Source organism: Engraulis encrasicolus, chromosome 12, assembly GCF_034702125.1.
Source record: "Engraulis encrasicolus isolate BLACKSEA-1 chromosome 12, IST_EnEncr_1.0, whole genome shotgun sequence".
Classification (NCBI taxonomy): Eukaryota; Metazoa; Chordata; class Actinopteri; order Clupeiformes; family Engraulidae; genus Engraulis; species Engraulis encrasicolus.
Genome location: NC_085868.1, coordinates 23,109,776 through 23,131,706, shown reverse-complemented (window position 1 = coordinate 23,131,706; position 21,931 = coordinate 23,109,776). Strand labels below are relative to the sequence as shown.

The 21,931-nt window shown below is 43.6% G+C and overlaps 1 protein-coding gene across 1 annotated transcript in view; it reads left to right on the top strand.

The window, feature by feature from the left end:
• The first annotated feature begins 257 nt into the window (after nt 1-257).
• The window catches only part of tmtops2a (teleost multiple tissue opsin 2a), a 41,398-nt gene continuing 19,724 nt past the window's right edge, over nt 258-21,931 (top strand). Inside the window, exon 1 of the mRNA XM_063211772.1 lies at nt 258-612. Coding sequence (XP_063067842.1) covers nt 258-612 — 355 coding nt within the window. The remainder of the gene's footprint in view (nt 613-21,931) is intronic.

Sequence of the window (21,931 nt, the reverse complement as noted above, 5' to 3'; positions counted from 1 at the left end):
GAGTTGTGTACGCTGTGCCCAGGAATTGTTCGATCTCCTTGATCAATAATAGCCCATACGCATAAATAATGGACTAGACTGTTTCGGTGGTCTGAAGTAGCCTAACTTCAGGAAAGGCTGGAACGCTGCAACTTGCCCGAGTTCCGTTGACAAGACTATAATCCAAACGTGGACTCTCTCCCGCTATGAGCAGACAACAACAGTCACATTTAACACAGAAACATTGACTATAATGCATCATGGAACAATAGACGACTATGTCTTCCGAAGTGACTTTAAATTACAGTACCAATGGAACCGACGAAGACCCGGTGCCGGACTGGGATGCCTACCCCACCACCCCGCTGACTCGGACTGGACTGAATGTGGTCGCCGTGTTTCTGGGAACTATTATGCTGTTCGGTTTCCTGAACAACCTGGTGGTGCTGATCCTCTTCGTTAAGTTCAAGACACTTCGCACGCCGGTGAACATGCTGCTCCTGAACATCAGCGTGAGCGACATGCTCGTGTGCATGTTTGGAACCACGCTCAGCTTCGCCTCCAGCATCAAAGGACGGTGGCTGGCGGGGAGATACGGATGCATGTGGTACGGCTTCATCAACTCCTGCTTCGGTGAGTGGAATGCAAATTAACCATTGAAAAGAAAATCAAGCCATGCACAGATTGCACACACACTTGACTTGTCCCGTTTCATCAAGGCGAATTCATCACACAACCTCGCCAACGACAACCATATACGCGTTTGCAAAGTCTTTTCTTTTCTTTTTTCTTTTTTTTTTTTTTAAAACAGATTGCCACTTGTTTGAATATCTGACACAGCAAACAAGAAAACATTTTTTCTTGCAATATGGCGACACTGCTGACTTCTTGCAGGCTGCCGTCATGTCAAATTGTGGGTTAGTAGGCCATGGCAAGTGCATTAGAAGTGCATTAGTCAGCAACCTCGTGCTGGCCATAAACAGCGGAAAGGCGGTTAAATATTCAAACCATGCCAACGTGTTGTATAAGGTATTTATTATCGCACACTATGTCAGCAGTGGTGCCACAAGAGCAACTAGCCTATGGATGAATTGCATGCAGGGCCGGAATAAGATGGCCTGGGGGCCTTAGGCTACAGGTTGTGATAGGCCCCTCACAAGAAAAAAGACATGTCAAAATTGCACAAACAGTCATAATTCTGAGCTATAAGTCTGCAAATAGAGAGCAGTCTAAAAAGAGCGTTTACATTACTGCATCAGCAATTTAGCCCAGCCCAATTGAGTTTTACCCTCCTTGACCAATCAGTCAAGCTGGTGGTGGCCCCTAGGCCGCAGCCATATGTAGCCTATGCATTAACCTGGCTCTGATTTCATGTCTCTTATAATCAAATGCAAAAAAATAGACGAAAAGGTGAACAATTATCATGAAGGCATACAATGGTATGGAATATGTAAACTAAATCCTGCAACATTTGCAACAATTAAATGAAAGGGTGAGAAATAGATATTCTAAACACCATTTGACACACAAGCTACTGAAAGCTTTGGTGAATGTGCAAAAACTTTTCCTGTTCTGCTTTGTGTGGTGAAATGGAAGATGATTGTATTCTACCTTGCCAAGGCAGCAATTTTGTATTAAATATTCACTAGATTGGCCCTGCCATGGCCAACCGGTGGGGCACTCGCCTGCCATGCGGCTGACCTGGGTCTGATTCCCGGCCCGGGTCCTTTGCCGATCCCTCCCCGTCTCTCTCCCAATTCGCTTCCTGTTCACCTCTCACTCTGTCCTCTTAAAAATGAAGTCGAAAAAGAAAAAAACAAATCTTAAAAAAATATATATTTTCATCAGATTAAGTGCTTATTGGTTGTATGTACATTAGTATTTCCTTTGGGGGATAGTAGTGTTCAGAGTGAGGAGTCCACACACTTAGAATCCTTTTTGTATTTTATTATTTCATGGCAGGTAAAATACAACAAAAAGGATTAAGTGTGCAGACTTCTCACTCTGAAAACTACAGTTCGCCTTCGTCCTGCACCTTTCCCTGGGATGTGCACAATCCTCTCCTTCAACTGAATGACTCCGGACATGTATCACAGCATCTATCCCACCCATTGTTCAATGGCAGCGTAAGCATTGCCCTGGGAGCAGTTACCGTACGTAGGTGTGAGGTGCTTACATGTACTCACTGACACGTCAGCTTAAGGTTTGAACCGTCAGCCCTTTGGTTTTAAGCCATTACCCCATAACGCCACACGACTAGTGCTTTTTAAATTGGATCAGAATTTAGTGGGGGGGGGAGGTCATGACCCTCCTAACCCCCATGTGAATTATTACACAACACACTATTGTAAACTACACAGCGCTAGGCTTATTGTTTTGTGTAGCTAGCTACACGTGTGCTTTTCAGTCTTTGAGCAGCAAAGTGGGACAGGACCGTGAGTGCTGTTTGTGCTTGATAACGCTTATCTCACCCCAGCTCAGTTCAGAATCTATACCTCGACGGGCTACTGCGGCATGTTACCAGAGAAAGTGTTATCGTCAGAGGTGTCGAAGAGGCCAGAGACCGGGCTTGGAAAGTCCCAAGGCCCCAAAGGCAGTATATAGGGGCACTGACAGGTCAGATGAGATGCATGAGATGCACTATATGGAAAGAAAGTATGTGTGTGTGTGTGCGTGTGTGCGTGTGCGTGTGCGTGTGTGCGTATGTGTGTGTGTGTGTGTGTGTGTGTGTGTGTGTGTGTGTGTGTGTGTGTGTGTGTGTGTGTGTGTGTGTGTGTGTGTGTGTATGCGTGTGCGTGTGCATGCACGGCGGGCAACGCTTGTGTTTACTGTAAAGTTCAGGACTGAGGTGAAGCGAGTTGTCACACATTCACAGTAGCCTGTCCCGGGTCACATACAAGAAAACCCACATTGTCCCTGTTCATAACCTCATAATTCACACATTGTTCTGCCAGTGTAATGCTGCACTAGTTGTTGAAAAGACAAATACGACTTTAATACAACACTACGACACTATAACGACATTACACAGTCTTACAGTAAGTAATACATTATGACCTGATTATTGTCATTCTGGTGACAGCAAATTCAACTGTGACCATGTCTTAAGAGTTCACCCTATTGATGGTGAAAATCGGAATATCCTTGGACGGTCTTCCAAGGAAGATGCAGGGGTATCTGATTTGTATATTAAACCTGTTAAAACACAGCATTAGTTTAGTTTAGTTTAGTTTATTTGATAGGGACAGATACATAACATGTAGGTTCCATAACAACCAAACAGCAAGCATCAAAGCATTTATAGCCAAAAGTTAATTTCCAATGCCCGTCCCTAGAAGGTTTTATTTTAAACAATACAATAGCAGCAATAACAATAAAACAACATTATCATAAAAACAGCCTATACACTCATTCAGTCCAATCATTCATTCATTCATTCATTCATTATACATTTGTTGTTTCCAGAACGGCAATGACGGAGTCCTAGTGCATTGCTAAAGGCCCTGTGTTATGTCATAGTAGAGAAGCACTATGATAATTAACCTTTCAGTGACTATTACAGCGTGCCTCAGATGATACGGTGTGCATTAATGGGCTAAGGTCTGGTCACTTTGTCCTAGCCATTAGTGCATTACCACAGACTCTGTTCCTTTCAGACATTTGTTTGCAGAAACTGAATACCTATTGAACACAATCTGATGAAATGTTCTCCCCCCCCCCTCTCCAAAGAAGAAGGAGGAGGCAGCATTATTTGAACAGAAGAACTCAGATGATATAATGAATTGATCGCTCTCTCTTTCCCTCTCTCTCTCTCTCATACGCCTGCGTGCCGTGCACAAACACACACACATACACTCGCGCACACACACACGCACACACGCACACACACACACACACATACACTCGCGCACACACACACGCACACACGCACACACACACACTCGCACAAACACACTACCTGATACAAGCCTAATATATTTCAAGCATTCAAACACGATCTGGTAAAGAAAGATGTTGCAGAAAGTTTCTCTGAACTCTTTGTCCTATTCCGAACTTCCAGCGCTACGATACCTTACATCTGGGTAATGATGTATCGATGCCGCTGTGCTGTACCGCGCTGCACTGCACTGCACTGCATAGCCAGGCCGTGTTGCATCACTCCCCCTGCATCACTCTCTGGGGACTTATTCCGCCGTAACAATGTCCATCTCCCTAAGCAGCAGTGGTTGGCTTGTGTATAAGGGAGAGTTGGAGGGTGGTGGAGGGGGACTTCTTTTTTACTCACAGTGATCAATATCTCCCTGTTGTGTGTTGCCACAAATACTCTAGCAGAGGGATCTCAGCTCAGCTCATGCCTGGCTGCCTGGCTGCCTGGCTGGCTGGAGGACTGTATTGCTGAGGCGAGGAGAGAGGGGTGGTTGAGCTCCAGAGGGCTCGGGCCAATTTAAACTCTGCTGAACTCCGCTGCACAGCATCACACACTTTAGCGTACTTATCGCAAGTAACGAGCGGCCTCCGCTGAGGACAGCTTGGGTGGAGCGAGCCAGGGTCGCCGCTAGACATCAGCCGAGTACGCAGAGTGCTTAGGGCACCAAACCTGTGCTCCCAAAATTGCATTACAAAGCATGTATTGTTGTGGGGGGGGGGGGGGGGGGGGGGGGTGGGGGGGGGGGGGGGGGGGGGGGGGGGGGGGGGGGGGGGGGGGGGGGGGGGGGGGGGGGGGTGGGGGGGGGGGGGGGGGGGGGGGGGGGGGGGGGGGGGAGGGGGGGGGGGGGGGAGAGGGGGGGGGGGGGGGGGGGGGGGGGGGGGGGGGGAGGGGGGGGGGGGGGGGGTGGGGGGGGGGGTGGGGGGGGGGGGGGGGGGGGGGGGGGGGGGGGCGGGGGGGGGGGGGGGGGGGGGAGGTGGGGGGGGGGGGGGGGGGGGGGGGGGGGGGGGGGGGGGGTGGGGCTCCTGACCAGTTATGCTTACGGCCTCCAAAATGCGCTTGGAGCTCAGGTGCTGGTGCACGCCCAGGAAGACTGCACAGCATCACAAACTTATTATCACAGATAAAGACAGATATCTCCGCTCAGGATGGTTTGGGTGTTAGTGCTTTGAACTGAGTTGGTGGTGCACACTTACTGCAGTGTTGTATACAGTAAATGTTGCAGTATTAATTCATACTACTCTGGGCACATATGGTCCCATTCTGTATTAATGTTATATTTTAACTCTATCAGTGTTGATGAACTGATACTGTGAAGAAAACTTTGCTCTAAAACAGTGTAAAATTCAACTCTGTAAGTGTTGATTCAACACTCAAGGTGTTGATTATACACTTGATTGAGTGGGACCACATTTGCTCAGAAAAGTGTTGAATAGACACTGCACATTTTACTGTATACTTATCAGGTTATTTTCCACACACCGCGCTCTTCCGTCTTGTTGGTGCGTCTCTGAAGTAATCTAGTTGTAAGGAAATGGATCGCACTCAGTTTTTCTTCTTTTCTTGTTGTTTTCTTTTTATTTTAGCATTACAGGGACTGACAATGACAGACGTTTCGGCTGCACAGAGCCGGTGTCCTGTCTATATGAGCGACCCGTCGAGATGAGATCCTTTTCGATATTGAGCATGCGCACGCATGCGCACACCCTCGCTGCGGTTTTCGCGGGTGATTGATTGCCCATCGAATTGTGCGACCGCAGTTTGATGTGAGTTATGTGTGATTGTTCATCGACTGTATTTTGACACAATGGACTTGCCCTAGATGGGCATTTATATGATTGTCAGCCTATTCCATTCAGTTTGTCCGGGCTCAACCCAACTGGTAGATGGCCATATTTCTGTGTTCAGTCGAATAAATATCCTGAAATGAGAGAAGTCGTCAGCCTCCTTCCTACGCATCGCACAGCAGCACTCTGCTGATCAAAACTCATCAAGCAGCATATGGAAATTGGCAGTAGACTACTGGTTCGGAAATTGCATAGCCTCTCGTATGGGTTAAGTAGCCTAAGGTTTGGTACAATAAGAAATGCACTGGTGGGGATGTTTTGAAAATACGATTCCGGTCATTAAAAGAGATGTTGACCATAAATTGACAGACATCTGCCAAAACAAAGCCACAATACGCTATCTGCTATCTGGGAATCTCTAAACCGCACTTGTTTATCCCCATAGCACGAAATATTTCACATATGGCAATGTTTGCCTTGCGAGAACAAGCCCACGTCAGCATTGAAACCAAAATCAACAGCAAAATGGCAGCATTAAAAACAACCCGTAGCCAGCCCTGATCCCAATCACTTTCTCCTGTCCCTGTATTTTGCGCAAACTCAGCTCAGTCAGTTTGGATATGGCACGTTTTCTTAAACGTTGCTCCAAACGAGAGGCTCGCGTTTTTTGTTAGTGGTCAGCAGCCGCTACGTTTCCTCATTATACTCCGCACTGAGACGAGTTGCAACAACATGGAGCCTGTCCGTGAAATAAATAAAGTAGGCTCATTTGGATGAGGCAGCGCAAATCGATAGAACAGCACTATCAAGTAAGGCTACCATTCGCTCATCTCGACGAGGCAACATATCTCGACAGAACACCGGCTCTGTAGAGTAGGCTCCAGAGTAGGCTCTACTGATACCGATCTACATCCAGATTGGTTCGGTAGAAGCCCAAACAGCCATGCTGTACACTCAGGTGGTGGAGTGGGGTTGAGTGCAGGGATGCAAATTATCGATTAATTCATTAATCATTAGTTGATAGCCTTATTGATCGACTTACGATTAATTGATAAGCAGCGTTTTCTCACCGAAATCTCTACGAAAAAAACTACTAAATCTAAAAATTTGAATTACAAAATGGAGATGAAATGCCACATTTAAATTAATTGTATTTAAATTCTTTAATCCAAAGGTGATTTAAATAGTCCCACTATTCACACCGCTCTTCACATACCCTCTTCACATGTCCATTTCACCTGGGTCTCTTGTCAGTTGAATTGTCGATTAATTGCGATTAATATTTTTCAATCGATTAACACATTGATCGATTAAAGTTGATTAATCGATTAATCGTTTGCATCCCTAGTTGAGTGCATAACAGATTTTGATGGATTTTTTTTTGTAAAAAAAGCAGTCATGTTTATACAGTGGTGATTGTATGCAATAATAAGTTTCACAAAAAGTGCTGTAAGTCCCAGGAACAATTCTACAGACGTTCACACTATTCTGACGTCTCTTGTATACTGTTGTGTTATTTATTGGATGCAAATGCCAAACTGACTCTAATGGACACCAAGTTTTGAAAAGTAATTAAGTGCATTTTTATGTCTTGGTAGTTTAAAAGTACCTAGAGTACCTATGCATTTTTATAGGTACTTTTTATGCACCATGGTAGTTAAGTTTTTTCAGTGACTATTACAATGGCCCACCCCTTACAGCAAGCAGTTGTTGCCCTCAGGTAGGAGGTTAAGGATGCCTTCATTTAAGACAACCAGAGCCCGTCGATCATTTATACCTACTAGTATATCCATGTTAAATAAGACAACTGTAACTTAGACTGAAGAGCACATTGCACTTTGGTACTGAATAACTGCACTTTACTGTGTTTAAGTTGGGTTTTTGTCAACCTGTCTTGTCCTATAGAGGGGGGGGTGTTTGTCTATTGTGTTCTTGTTTATTGTAATGTCTTTGTATCAGATGCACTGAAAATGGCACAGAACAATTTTCTGAAAGGACAAGTAAACTATCTATCTATCTATCTATCTATCTATCTATCTATCTATCTATCTATCTATCTATCTATCTATCTATCTATCTATCTATCTATCTATCTATCTATCTATCTATCTATCTATTAAGGCTGTAACGATACACCCAACCTACGATTCGGTTTGTATCACGATATATGACCTACGGTTCGATACGCCCCACGATTTTTTTTTTTTTTTTTAAAGGGAAAAAAGAAGAAAATAAATTATGGGCTATATTTATATATAGGCCTATGCTTTCTTTTTGCATTTGCCTACATTATTTTTTTAGGTCTACTAAATGATGTTGCAGATATAGGCCTACCACTGCAACCTGTTCCCCAGGTGTTGACATCAAAGCACAACACAGAGAAATAAGGGATATTAGTTCACCAAGGAAAAATAGGCTTATTACAAATAGGCTTAGATCATATCATGCTGAGATGCTGACCATGTGTGAGAGACAGAGATGGAGAGAGAAGGGTCAGGGTTCCAGTATAGGTAGCCTATAGGCCTAACAACTGTCTCACATTGTCAAACATTATCCAATTAATATCCAAACATAACTGAAAACAACACTGGTAATATTTCGTCAGGAAACATGTTGTATTAAGTTACTTACAGAAATGCAACACTTCATTTTGATGTTTAATATTTTTGTAACTGTTTTGATCGTGCAGCAGCACGCACACGCTTAATACAAACAAAACTCAAAATGAACCTCAGTTATGTTCTCAGTATGCAACACGCACGTTGTCTTTTGTTTGGTTTTGTGATTTGACATTTTGAAATGGAGCATGTTTTCGCTAGGCAGGCTTTCAATGTGGGGAGGATATAATGCTGCCTTATTTCCACATCGACCTCAACGTTTAGTTCGCCCGACTTCAGACACTCTTATGAGCGTATAGAGCTCTTTCAAAGCTCTTTCAAATTTGGAGAGGGGGTTAGATCTTTGAGTGGCATGTGGCATGTGTCAGTGACATGCGGAAGTGCCGCAGTGACATGTCCATTGATTTTATATTAACCACAGACTTATACTAATTATTATCAATAAGTGTAATAATATTTATTAATAAAAAGTATTATTTTTAATTATTTATGTCAAGCGCCGTCACGGTTGGCATGTTACGTTGGTTACTATGGTTACAGTGGCTACTACGATGTCAAACTGTGCCTAACCCTAAACTTATTCCTAAACCTAACCTGTCAGTGAAAAAATGTGTGTAGACCAACCGAACTGTGCCTAAGCCTAAACTAATTCCTAAACCTAACCTGTCGGTGGAAAAATGTGTTTTATAGTTGCATGCCAGTGATGCCACTTCCGCATGTGATGTCGAACTGTGCCTAAACCAAACTCATTCCTAAACCTAACCTGTCAGTGAAAAATGTGTGTACACCAACCTATAAACATGCCGAACTATGCCTAAACCAAAACTCATTCCTAAACCTAACCTGTTAGTGGAAAAATGTGTTTTATAATAGCATGTCAATGATACCACTTCCGCATGTCACTGGCACATGCCACATGCCACTCAAAGATCTAACTCCTACTGCAAATTTGGGCAGGCGGAGCATCTCGCTCTCTCGCATTCTTTCTCTCTCTCCGCTCAACGTCAATCTCCACTCAACATACATCGGCGCATGCATGAATCAGAAACATCACACGTTTGATAAAGCCTTCTTGGTCTGTTGTTCATGTCTGTGCTTTACCTTCCGACGTTTGCCCAAGTTTTTTGTCTCGCGGTCGCGGAGGTTGCTCAGGCAATGAATAACAACCAATGCACGTGCTGCTGGTTGGACGGAACATTTTACAGTAGAGAGGGGTGAATGGTAGTGTTACTCCCTCATGTGCGCCCCATTTCTAAATGTCTTTGAGCGCATATACAAGCATAAAGCGCATATGCAAGCATTTGCCTGTATCCTGCTGTTTTCTAGACTGAGGGGTAACAACTTTAAAAGGGCGCATCGCGATTCTGCGAGGAAGGTTCGCGATAGGGGTTCGTGGGTCTGCGTACCGCGATCCCTCGGTTCGATGCAATATCGTTACAGCCTTACTATCTATCTATCTATCTATCTATCTATCTATCTATCTATCTATCTATCTATCTATCTATCTATCTATCTATCTATCTATCTATCTATCTATCTATCTATCTATAGGGTGCTGAAGGGGGGTGGTATTGAGGGCATGTGGAACTTCCGACGGCCTTACTAGGCTATAGACGCTACTGCGTATTGGCTTATTATTGTAATGATTTTGATTGTGAAGCATTTGTAGATTAACGTAATTAATGTCAACATCCACATCCACATCTTCATCCACCGATCACAGTACATTGTACCAAAAAAAAGGGCATTTTTTTGTCCAGTAGGGCAAAGGGGCAGGTGCTTTAGCACCACCTCATCCCTATCTGTGCACGCCTATGATGCTCACTCATCATTACAGAGACCCCCGTTCCAAAACATCCTCCTCTGCCAGGCAGCCTCGAGGCATACCAAGTGTTCCAACATTGTCTTGTGTGATGTTTGGAAAATCCTGTGACGTTGGAAAGTTGTGCAAACGATGAGAGAGCGCTTTTCTTCTTCTTCAAAACAAGATAGAAAAGAAAAAAAAACACACGTTCAGCTTCCGTGTCTTCTCAGAACCCCACGGGATGTTGTCATCCAGATTAAGCTTTGATGTTGGCCTGCCTTGAACGGTTTTGACAACGGAGACTTCCATGCTCCCCACTGTAGCCTACCTTCTGACTCACAGCCCGGCGTACGCTGCTGAGTAAAAGGGTGTAAAGTGCCCGACAGCGCTGCTGGAAGGTCCAAACCCCCCCCCCCACACACACACACACACACACACACACATACACCACCCCCTCCTTCCACATCAGTACCTCTCATTTTCTTCCATTACTCCACCGCTGCAAAAAAAAAATCCCCAGTCACATGCTTTACCTGGAGCCGACATCACAGCTCTCTAATTGGTGGTGTGGTGTGTTTCGCCCTCACACCGCAGTAGATACTTACTCATTATTATACTCGATTTCACCTTTTTTTAAACATTGACCTGACATTTTTTTATTGGTGTGGTTTAGTATTTTATAGTCGTCTTCAGGGAAGCCGACGGGGTGGGGGACGACGAAGGGGTAGGGCTGCTCGATAATGAGAAAAAAACAATATCACGATTGTTTCCGTCAATATTGATATCACGATATTTTAGACAACATTTCTTTTGAAGACAAATAATTGTGCTAAACAATTCCCAATCTTCTCTCCGTTCTGCAGTGTGAGTGGAGGGCCATGAAGAAACATACTGTGGTGTTCTGCATGAGTGTTGGGTAGCAAGTCTGCTCTGTGTTCGCAATGGCTCAAGTGGAGGGGAATCTATTGCGCTTACCATAACCTACCTTTTGGCAGTAAAGACAATATATTGTTTCAAATCGATATTATGAAATTTGATATTGTTTGACAACAATATTGATATCACAATATTAATTCGATATATTGCACAGCCCTACGAAGGGGTCAGTTGTCCCGGGCCAAGGGAGAAAGGGGGGGCCCAGAATTGGGTCCTCAGTATGTATGGGGTGGGGGGGGCCTTGCAGATTACTTTCTCCTGGGCCCATTCAAAGCTTTCAGTGGCTCTGACCATACAGATTCATTATACCAGATTTAACAGCGATCTGACATATTTTCATTGGTGTGGTTTTGTATTACATAGCCGTCTTGTCATTTCTATTTTGAAGAAGTGTATAGAGAAGTGAAGTCTATGACAAGTTATCTGTATGGTATTACATTACTGAGACGTCAAGTCAAATCAGGTTTGTTTATATAGTACGTTTCACTGTTGGAGCAAATTGCTTTACAGACAATGGCCAAAAATGTGCAAGAGATGAAGGGTGAGTAATGTTTTGCCGAAAACTTTTAGTTTCTTCCAACCGTAAAATGATCCAAAAATCGCTTTGGTGTTTCATCTATTGCATCAGGGTGAAAGGCAGTCTACCTCACTTCTGAAGTCCATTTGCTACACTCTATGCCAGGACGAACTCAAAACAAAAACTTTTTGGTATTGCATCAAACTGAGTTATTCATAGTGTTAACTAATGTGAAGGAGTGTGTGTGTGTGTGTGTGTGTGTGTGTGTGTGTGTGTGCGTGTGTGTGTGTGTGTGTGTGTGTGTGTGCGTGCGTGCGTGCGTGCGTGCGTGCGTGCGTGCGTTTGTGCCTACCTGCCTGCGTGTGATGAAACAGCACTGACATAGCATAGCACTCTTTGACCCATTAGTGAACAGTCCTTCAGGTCTTCCTCATCCACAGTTCCGAGTCAGGCACAACCGTATAATTGTGTTGCCACCATATGCACGGCATAATGAACTACATGTACTTACATGCTCTGGGGAGACAGGTAGCCTGCTTAACCTGTGGGCTATTCCAAGAAGCTGGTTCAGTAGTAAACCAGCTTAAAGTGATACTGTCCCATTTTTTGAAATAAGCTTATTTTACACCTCTCCTTGGGTTAAATGATTGGGTTTTACCTCTGTCCTGTACTTTCAACCGTTCTCTGAGTACGGCAGAACAAAGTTTATCTCCAAGCTAACAGTTAACATTGAGTCCAATGAGACCAGTTAGCTGCCAGCTGGTCTCATAGGACTCCATGTTAACTGCTAGGTAAAATTTGTACTGCCATAGCCAGAGAACGGTTGAAAGTACAGGAGAAAGGTAAAAACACAATCATTTAACTCAAGGAGAGGTGTAAATTAAGCTTATTTCAAAAAATGGGACAGTATCACTTTAAGTTAACCTTCAGGTAGGCCTAGTAGTAAATCATCTAATGGAAGAGCTTGGAATCTTGATTTTCATTGCCGAATGACACACAAGGGCTATTCACTTAGTAATGTATCACTTCCTGTAGGTTACCTAAGCAAGGTTTATCACTTAACCATAGTATTGGAATACCGCCCAGCAGAGCCGTCTAATAAGAGAGTTGTGTCAACCGGGGACCAGGAAGTCGGTTGGTGATGTGATTCACGTAGATCAATATATTTCTAAACAGCAACTTTCTGTTCGCTGGAGACTAACACAGAACCATTACATAGCAAACAAAGATTAAAGGGCAACTCCTGCCAATTTCATCTATTGCAACTTTTGTTTACATTTCAAAAAACATTTTTATTCAGCAGACAGCTAGCAAACAGCGATACCTTTTGGGAAAATATTTGGAGTAGGCCTATGCTCAAAAGTTGCCATTAGAATAGCTCATATCTCGGAAAGGGCTGGGCCAAAAACTGCGGCATCACCGGGTACGGACAAGTCAAAGGTAGCGTGAGCAATACAACAGCACATTGAAATTGGCAGGAGTTGTCCTTTAAGCACAAACGAATTACATGTACTTTTACCACATTTTCTGTGTTCTACGGCCACCTCCTGGAACTAAGTCACTACTTCTATTGGAACTAAAGTCAATGGTGATTTACATGTAAAATGCTCCGTGGGGCTCCATGTGAGCGCCATTGCTGTGGAAAGATTGGACCATTGAGGTCAATGGGAATGACGCAACTCTCTTATTAGACGGCTCTGCCCCCCAGTTTTAATCATGTTCCCCCAGCCCTCATAGTCATACTTCATTTTCTTTTGAACACAGGGTCTGGCTTCAGTTCCATTTGATACAGGTCTTCACCTTATGAACTCTGCACCTCTTTCACAGAGTTCATAAGAATCAGTCAACAACAGAGGGAGTGTTTGTGAGTGGTGGTGTTGATTTCGTGTTGCATTTAAATTGTATTGGGCAGCCAGGCTTATTGTCAGATTAATTTACACATAAAAGGCTTCGAAAGCAATGGGGTATCCAATCATTTTACATTTTAGCAGAGTCCAAACCTCCATGAAGAAAATACTTCTCAATATAGCAATCTACCATCTGCAGGAAACCAATAAGGATGATAATAAGACTTCAGCAGCAGCCATGAGTAAGGGATTTCGGTTTGGAGCAGGAAGGTTGCTGAAAAAAGGTTTGCACACTCCTTTGGATTTTTTTCTTCTTGAAGTTCTTTTTTTCTTTCAAGTCAGTCATTGGCATGATGACGTTTCGACCTTGTGGTTTGGTTGTGATTTTGGGAGACTTCAAGGTTGAAACGTCATAATCTTCTTTGTGTTTGGTTGAATAAACACTACTTTTTCTTTCCCGTGAATGTGTGTGCTGTGGCACAATGATAAAACTGGGACATTCACTCTTTGGGTCTCCGCACATTGGTTCCGACAGCACTGCGGAGCACTTTCGCTTCTGACACAATTCAGACTCCCAAACCCAATTTCACACGAATATAGCACGGATAGTCAATGGAAGGCTCCGACAAAATAGAACTCGCCTGTAATCGTTTGGCGACATCCGCGAATATATGCGGACATCGGCGCCAGTGTGCGGGGTTGTATTGACAACAATGGAATCAAACTTTGGCGGAGCAGTGCTCCGCACTTTGTGGGAGCCGATATGCGGAGGCCCTTTGAGCCAGCGGTGGAGAGAGTCCTTCATGGCCTGCCTCTTTAGGTCTTTACAGTCAGACAGAGCCATGTAATTGTGTTGCCACCATATGCATGCATGGCTACCATATTTATATGCTCTGGGAAGACATGAATTGCCATTTTGATTCCCAACACTGCCTGGGTGGCTAATGGCTATAACCAGTGCACCCACCCACCCATCCTCCTCCCTGAGACAGATACCCCCACCCTGCAATACTCCCTTGCATGGCCGTAACTACCATTGAGGACACAGAGATCATATCCTCTGTATTTTTTTAGTGATGTAAAATGCATCTACGATAAAAATCGATATATGATCAACAATGATAAATTCAGTCTGTATACACCACCCCCATTTATCCTCGAGGTAATGATTAATGAAAACAAACATAAGAGTTTGACTGAAGTGTTTGAAGCATTCTAAATGTACAGTATGCAGTACAGCACGCAGTATTTCACCTCGGTATTTGAAAATGTCTGGTTACGGCCCTTCTCCCTTGGAGCTGGCGGTAGGGCTGCCTCCTTTGCACCAGGTCAGCCAGAAGGGCAATTTTGATCGTCTTCTCACTGTGTGCAACTGTGTCACACAAGGACAAAACTGGGATGTTCACTTCACTCTGTTACTTACTCAGCAGCCAGCGGAGAGAGTCCTTCATGGCCTGCCTCTTCCGCTCCAGAGTCACAGAGAGAACCATGTAATTGTGTAGCCAGAGGCGCATCTTGCCACAAGGCAAGCCAGGCAGACGCTTGGGGCCCCCAAGCCCCTAGATAGTGAAAGGCAGCCCACACTTCACCACAGTAGTGGCGATTTTGGTTCAAATGTTCGTTCTTTTGCATTTTCGCTTGGGGCCCCACCTGACCCTAGAATCGCCTCTGTGTGTAGCCACCATGTGCATCACATCCAGGCCTACCCATTTATATGCTTTCGAAAGCCAAGTATACAGAGACATCCAATATGTACGTATATGGAGGTGCTGCAGCTTGAGAGATACTTTGTTTTATTTCATAATATTTATTTATTTTTTTATTCGGAGGAAATGCATTTTGCCTGTGTAGATTTGGGCGTTGCTGACTGATTGTGTTTCACGGCTCATGGTGGCCATTGCTCACCTCGGAGGATGGCAGGTTATCAAGCCGGTGCCATAATCACAAGAGCAGTGAGCTGAGCAGCAGGGGTGAAATATGAGAGGACCATCAAGTATCCACTGTACCTGTTCCTTATAGGGAGGATGACACTGGCCACGGTCTTCAGATCAGGCTGACTTTCAGTCTCTCACCTTTTGAACCAGTGTTCCTTCCTCAGCGCGACAGGGTAATTTGCCGGATGTCTCTTACCGCTAGGTAAGAGCAGTATAAATTGTACTGGAGTCCTGATGCAATTTTCACGTCTGAGCATGGGGAGGGGAAATGGCTCCTTATACCGGCACGACACCTCCTATGGCAGTGGTTCTCAACCTTTTTTTGTACAAATGCCCACTTTACCTCATCACAAAGCCTACCAACGCCCTTCACCTCATCATAAGCCTGCCAACGCCTCCCTTAGTATTAGAAAATGAAATAGACTAATCCCAGCCAATGGCAACTAAGCACTACTCCCTCTCACCTATATCCCTCTCAGCCCCCAAGGGCTCCCCAACGCCCCCTGGGGGGCTGTACCGCCCCCGTTGAGAAACACTATGCTATGACATGCAGAGGCTTACCATCCATATTGAGGAAGTAAAAGCCCTGACACGTATTCCTTCTTACTTTGCTCTCAACACAGTTGCTCTCAACACAGTTGATTTCCGAGGGCCACAAGCTAGGCTTTTCACATGAATTAATTATCTTCATGTGTCAGACGATGCTTAAATGAGTCATGAAAACAGTGACTCTCCAAACGCTTTTGTGGTCCGCTGTCAGAAATTGCCACTTGTAACTTCTGGCTGACAGACCTGAATGAGCAGGGAGAAAAAAAAGCTTGCCATAACAGAACATCTAACTTATACAGTAACGCAGTAGATATTCATCACACTTGTATCGACTGTCAGAATGATGAAAGCTTAAACTGTGAGGGGAAGAAACATTTTTTTTTATAATGGTGTAGATTTTCAGACAGTTATGTCGATGGGCACCATGAAAACTGCAGAGAAGTACTTTAACATTGAGTGCATCTACCTATCAACTAGGCCAGTGTTTCTCAAACTTTTCTGCCATTCCCCCCTTCAGAAGAAGGGTATCTGTCTGGCCCCCGAGCCCCCCCCCCCCCCGAGCAAAATGGTTACGAAAATACAAATAAATAGGACTTAGTAAAGTTTATTAAAGCCTAATATACACGTAGCCTATATAGCCTACCTATGATCTTCTCTAAATATTAGTGAATAAATTAATGAATATATTATGAATGTAAAGTGAATGTGTTGACTTAATGACAAAGCAGAATGACTTCACGCGCCCCCCCTCCAATACCTCCGCGCTCCCCACTTTGAGAAACACTGAGCTAGACTAAGTAATTGGCTGGCAGGTGACAGTTTTGGCCAGACCGGGGGGGGGTTGGGGAATCATCTAAAAGGGCCCCCCTCTCAATAATGTAATGAGTACCCAATTCTGGGGCCCCTCTCTCCCTGGACCATGGGACAACTGACCTTTTTGTTCCCTCCCTATCAGTGGACCTGTTGGCTGAAACAGACATGTATCCAGGACGTCTGCATTAGGACCCCAGGAGCCAGGACATAATCATAGTCTGTGGACATTAGGCTATATGGGTTCATTTTTTAAGGGACAATGTGTGTGTTTGAGAGAATAGCTAGGCAGCAAAGGCATTTGCGTTCCACATGTCAGTCTTTTCGTTAGCCAGGCATGCTGAGAACAGAAGACAGACTGTGTGCCAGTCCGGAGCTCACTGGGAGGTATTGAGCCAGAGGCACTGTGTATAAGTAGACAAACTAAAACGCATGCAGGAATGCGTAGGAACCGTAATACAATACAATACAATAACTAGACTAGAGTGGAACAGAACAGAACAGAACAAGATAGAATAGAATGGCTTTTACCATAGGCCTATATGCCAAGAGTGCAGCTTTTTTTAGCTTGAAATACAATACATTCCCTCTTGAGAGAGAGATTTGTTCAGCTCTAATTCTGATGTAAAAGTACGTACTGTACTGTAGTGTATCTCTGGAGAGTGAACCTGTATGCCAACCTCTTTTGTCGGTGCGAATCGCCCTGAGTCATTAAAAGATAACTTTGGTCGATTTCAACATGTAGTTGTAATGCTCACACTACCCTGGACTTGTCAGTACCTGAGTTTTTTTTTTCCCTTCTTCAGTCTTTTCCGAGATCCTCATTGTAATGGGGGCAGCGCTTTGTTTACATTTCAAAAAAACATTTTTCTTTATTCCCAAAAACATCCAAAAGGTTATACAACATCAGCAGACAACTAGCAAACAGTAGTACCTTTTGGGAAAATATTTGGAGTAGGCCTATGTTATTTAAAAAAAAAAAGTAAACAAACACTGCCCCCATTAAAATAGCTCATATCTCGGAAAGGGCTGAGCCAAAAAATTTGGCATCACCGGGTACTGACAAGTCAAGGGTAGCGTGAGCAATACAACAGCATATTGAAATTGACTGAAGTGGTCCTTTAAGGTGGTCACAGTTTGTTCTGTCTGCAGGTTGGTATAACATATGCTGTCTGTATATAATATATATATACAAAGGCGTTGGAAGTCATCACCCTTATCAGGGCAACATGAATGTCATCGATACAACATGTAATTCAGTTCAGAACAAAGAAATACAATCAATTGATCATGTTAGGATGTGCCCCTAAATTCATAACAACATTGAACAAGAACTTCCTGATCCAATTGTGTCCAATGAAGTATGATACAAAACCACAATCCGAAGGAAAAACTTGTGTAAATGCTATGGTGTATTTATTGGTGGTTTACTCCAAAATAATAGTCTTGTCCAGTCATCTAAGATCATCTTAATACAAATCTTACATCTGACAGCAAAATCACAGTTGGGTCTTAAAATGATGACTGCCTTTAACGGATTGTTGCACACTGTGAAATAGACTAGTCTTACTTTGGCTTAAAACAGTTTAAAAGCAGTTGCTGCCTAAAAGCCAAATATGGTGAGCAGTGTGCAATTTGTCACTGACTGTAGTGAAGTGTCTTTACAGCCGTAGGGCTGCAAAGGACCAACAGCAATTGCATTTTCTCTGAGCCCTCGAAAACTTGACAGGAGGAAGGAAGAGCAGTAACGTGAGATCGCCTTGGGGATCCAGTGGATCAAAGGCAACACAACAGACTGCCTTTAAAGGCAAAACCAGGAGTCCGGCTACATTAGCACCCTTCTCTGTGACACAGCTTTTTTCCCCTTCCTCCTTTCTCCTCCAAAAACAACATTTTTGGCACCTTCCGGGCGGAGTGCGTGTAGTGTAGCAGCCTACAGTCATATTAGCAGCGCTCATGCTCTTCTCTTCCTCTCCCTTGTGCCTTGTCGTTTCTCGATTTCAGCGTGTGCTTCCGAGCCATTCTCACTAAGAATAGGGACGCGACCTCTGATGACCTTGACTAAGTGCTACTGCCACTACTGCTGCTGCTGCTGCTGCTGCCTGTTCCCTATTTTCATGTGGATGCACTGTAGCCCTCATTAGCTGAAGAGGGCTCTCTGTCTTTTTAGTTCTGAGAGAGAGAGAGAGAGAGAGAATTTATGTTTGTGTGTGTGTTTGTGTGTGTGCGTGCGTGCGTGTGTGTGTGTGTGTGTGTGTGTGTGTGTGTGTGTGCACGCGCCTGTGTGTGTGTGTGTGTGTGTTTATACTTGCATGAATGCCCGTTAACACTTATAGTGTTAGACCTCAGCACAAGTACAGCATACACACACTACAGCACTTGACATCTCAATTGTAGGTAATCATTTCTATTACTTTCCCCCCACTCTGAAGAGGAAGTGAGAAATCGTAAGGGAAATTAAATGTATCCTATTATTCAACGCAGCAATGTGTCAATCAGTTTGCTCAGCAATGATTTCATATACACGATGACAAATTTTGCCCCAACTCTGCCGCACAGAAATATTCGAAATGATTTTCTGATATGTCTTGTAGTGCAACAATCTTGTCAATTGTTCATGACAATCTTGGCAGTTGTTTGTTATGGCTTGGATCAGTGATATCATCAAAAAATAAATACAGTACAGGAGATTGACACTTTGATCACATCATCTTTTTCACACGCTCTTGTTCTGACGTTTCCACTAGCTGATTTTGGATTTGCACACCCAATTCATGAGAGCAATTTGGTTGTTTTTCAAACAAAACTATACTGTAAGTTCATCTGAGTGAAGTGGCAAAGACATTTGCCTTTATGATCTTCCACGCTCACCTATTTGGTCTGTATTCTACATCTGAAATGACTAGGCCTTTAAAGATACACTCAACTCACGATTCGGTTCGTATCACGAGTTTTGACCAACGGTTCAATACATCCAAACTTTTGAAACTTTTGAAACGTTTGAAACGTATCTTTTGAAATTAATGAATTAGATTTTTTCACATTTGCCAACATTATGAAATGAAATTATGAATAACAAACAAAAAAAGAATAAACAATAATGATGATGATTTGAAGTTTGAAAGCACTATCACATCATGGCATGTGGTTGTTTTCTGGACTGGAGTGTAACAAAACTTTGAAAGGGCGCATCATGATTCAATATAGTTGCAGCCCCAGAAATTACTGATCTTTGCAGTACAAAGCTCTCCTTTCCACTGCCAGTAAACCAGCAGACAGACACAAAACCGGAACAGTGCATGTTAGTAGCCCTCTAAGCTTACATGTCTGCACAGTACGCATATCACACGTGCAATAATGTACTATCACAGACTGATGAATGAGGAAAGTTATACGACACAAACATGCCATCTCACATCCTCCCCCGGAAATAAATAAATAACTAATCCTTCAAACTGGTTTGGTTTACATCGCTCCGAGTGTTCTCAGGAACTTAAATCTCGTATGGGAGTAGAGTTTCCCCCTTAGCTTCCTCTGCTCATCAATGTGTGTAGGCTGGCGCACAACTTCTGGTATTTATATCTTTACAGACGAGGGGGGAAATGGGCATTGCAGGGCACAGGGCCAAGAGATTGGATTTGAAAACGGTGAGAAAGCAGTCTTAACAAAGTATGTGTAAGGCATACAGTATGAGATGGGAAAGTTCTCTTCCTCAGAGAGTTGGTCTGACAAAAAAAAAGTTTTCTGTGGTGATATGGTGTGCTATCTCTCCATCAGGTTTCTATCTCTGTATTCCCAAACTGGTTGGGTTTCTTTTTACATCAGGTGTGTGTGTGTGTGTGTGTGTGTGTGTGTGTGTGTGTGTGTGTGTGTGTGTGTGTGTGTGTGTGTGTGTGTGTGTGTGTGTGTGTGTGTGTGTGTGTGTGTGTGTGTGTGTGTGTGTGTGTGTGTGTACTGTAAATTAATTGTGTTAGACTCCTAAGGCTTTTTGATCTTAATCAAGGGTTTCCTTCGGGTTCTGCTCTCATGATAATATATGGTGGAGCCGTTTTTAATCTATAATGCCATAAGGCTTGTCTTTTGTCCACGTAACTTTTTCAGATGTTTAACTCTCAGGGGAAATTTCTCTTTGGGTGGTCTGGTCTGTAAAGTGTTTTTCCATAGCCAAAAACCACTGAACTTATTGTTGAGTTTTGTCGAGTTTTGCTCCCGCGGGAAGATTAAAGACTACCAAGAAAGGAACATAATGTCGAAGAGTGACCTAGATGAATTACAGGAGTACACAAAACAAACTCTATTTGTGGGGTGCCGTGGCGCACTGCGCCAACTGTGCCATGAATGACCTAAATGCACACTGGGATCCAGGTTCGAATCTGGCCTGGGTAATTTCCCCATCAGTACCCCAGCTCCCTGTACCCCAGCTCCCTGTACCCCATCTCCCACTCCCACATTCTACTTCCTGTCAACACCGAGCCTAAAGGAAAAAGAGATCTTCAAAATAAAAGTCTATTTTCAATTAATAGTAAAACATAGTGTGAAGTATTTCATAACAGATGCTGAATTTCGATTGTTGCTATCATATATTTTAGAGAAACAGCAGAAGAGATAACAGACCTACTTTTCCAACGTGTAATTAATCAATTACAGACGTGGCGTATCTCTGATGAACTTATCCTAATGAAACAATTAGCAGAATCGTCCATGCATATGAAGACAAATACCTGTCCGGCACAGCTGGTCTACTGCCAAGATACAGTATGAGCAGGCGTTTTTTTTAAACATCCTGAATTCTCCATGGTAAAAATGAGAATACATGTAAGTTTAAGTTAGTTTAAGATTAAGTTTAAGACTTGAATGCAATTGTTCAGTGTTGAGGCAGTCTGGTTTAATGTTCTTAGTATTATCTATTGAAGAAAGTGAGTTTCTAGAAAGAGCTTTGAATGAAGTGACCGAAAAAAAAGTTTTTGAAACAGGAGCAACCATTTTGATGAGAGCAGCTGTTTCAGTCGCGAGGCTATGCTTGCTCAGTGCTCACATTGAGTCAATAGTTTGAAAATTAAAATGGAAACTGCTGCAACATCTGCCTTACCTGGCAACCTTGAGTCAGCAGTGCCTGAAAGGAGCTCAATTTCCCATGAATAGATGTGACAGGTCTCATTGTGCAGTTGGTGTGCTAACAATGTTGCCAGTGCAGGTGCCAACAGAAAATAATCCATATTTCCACA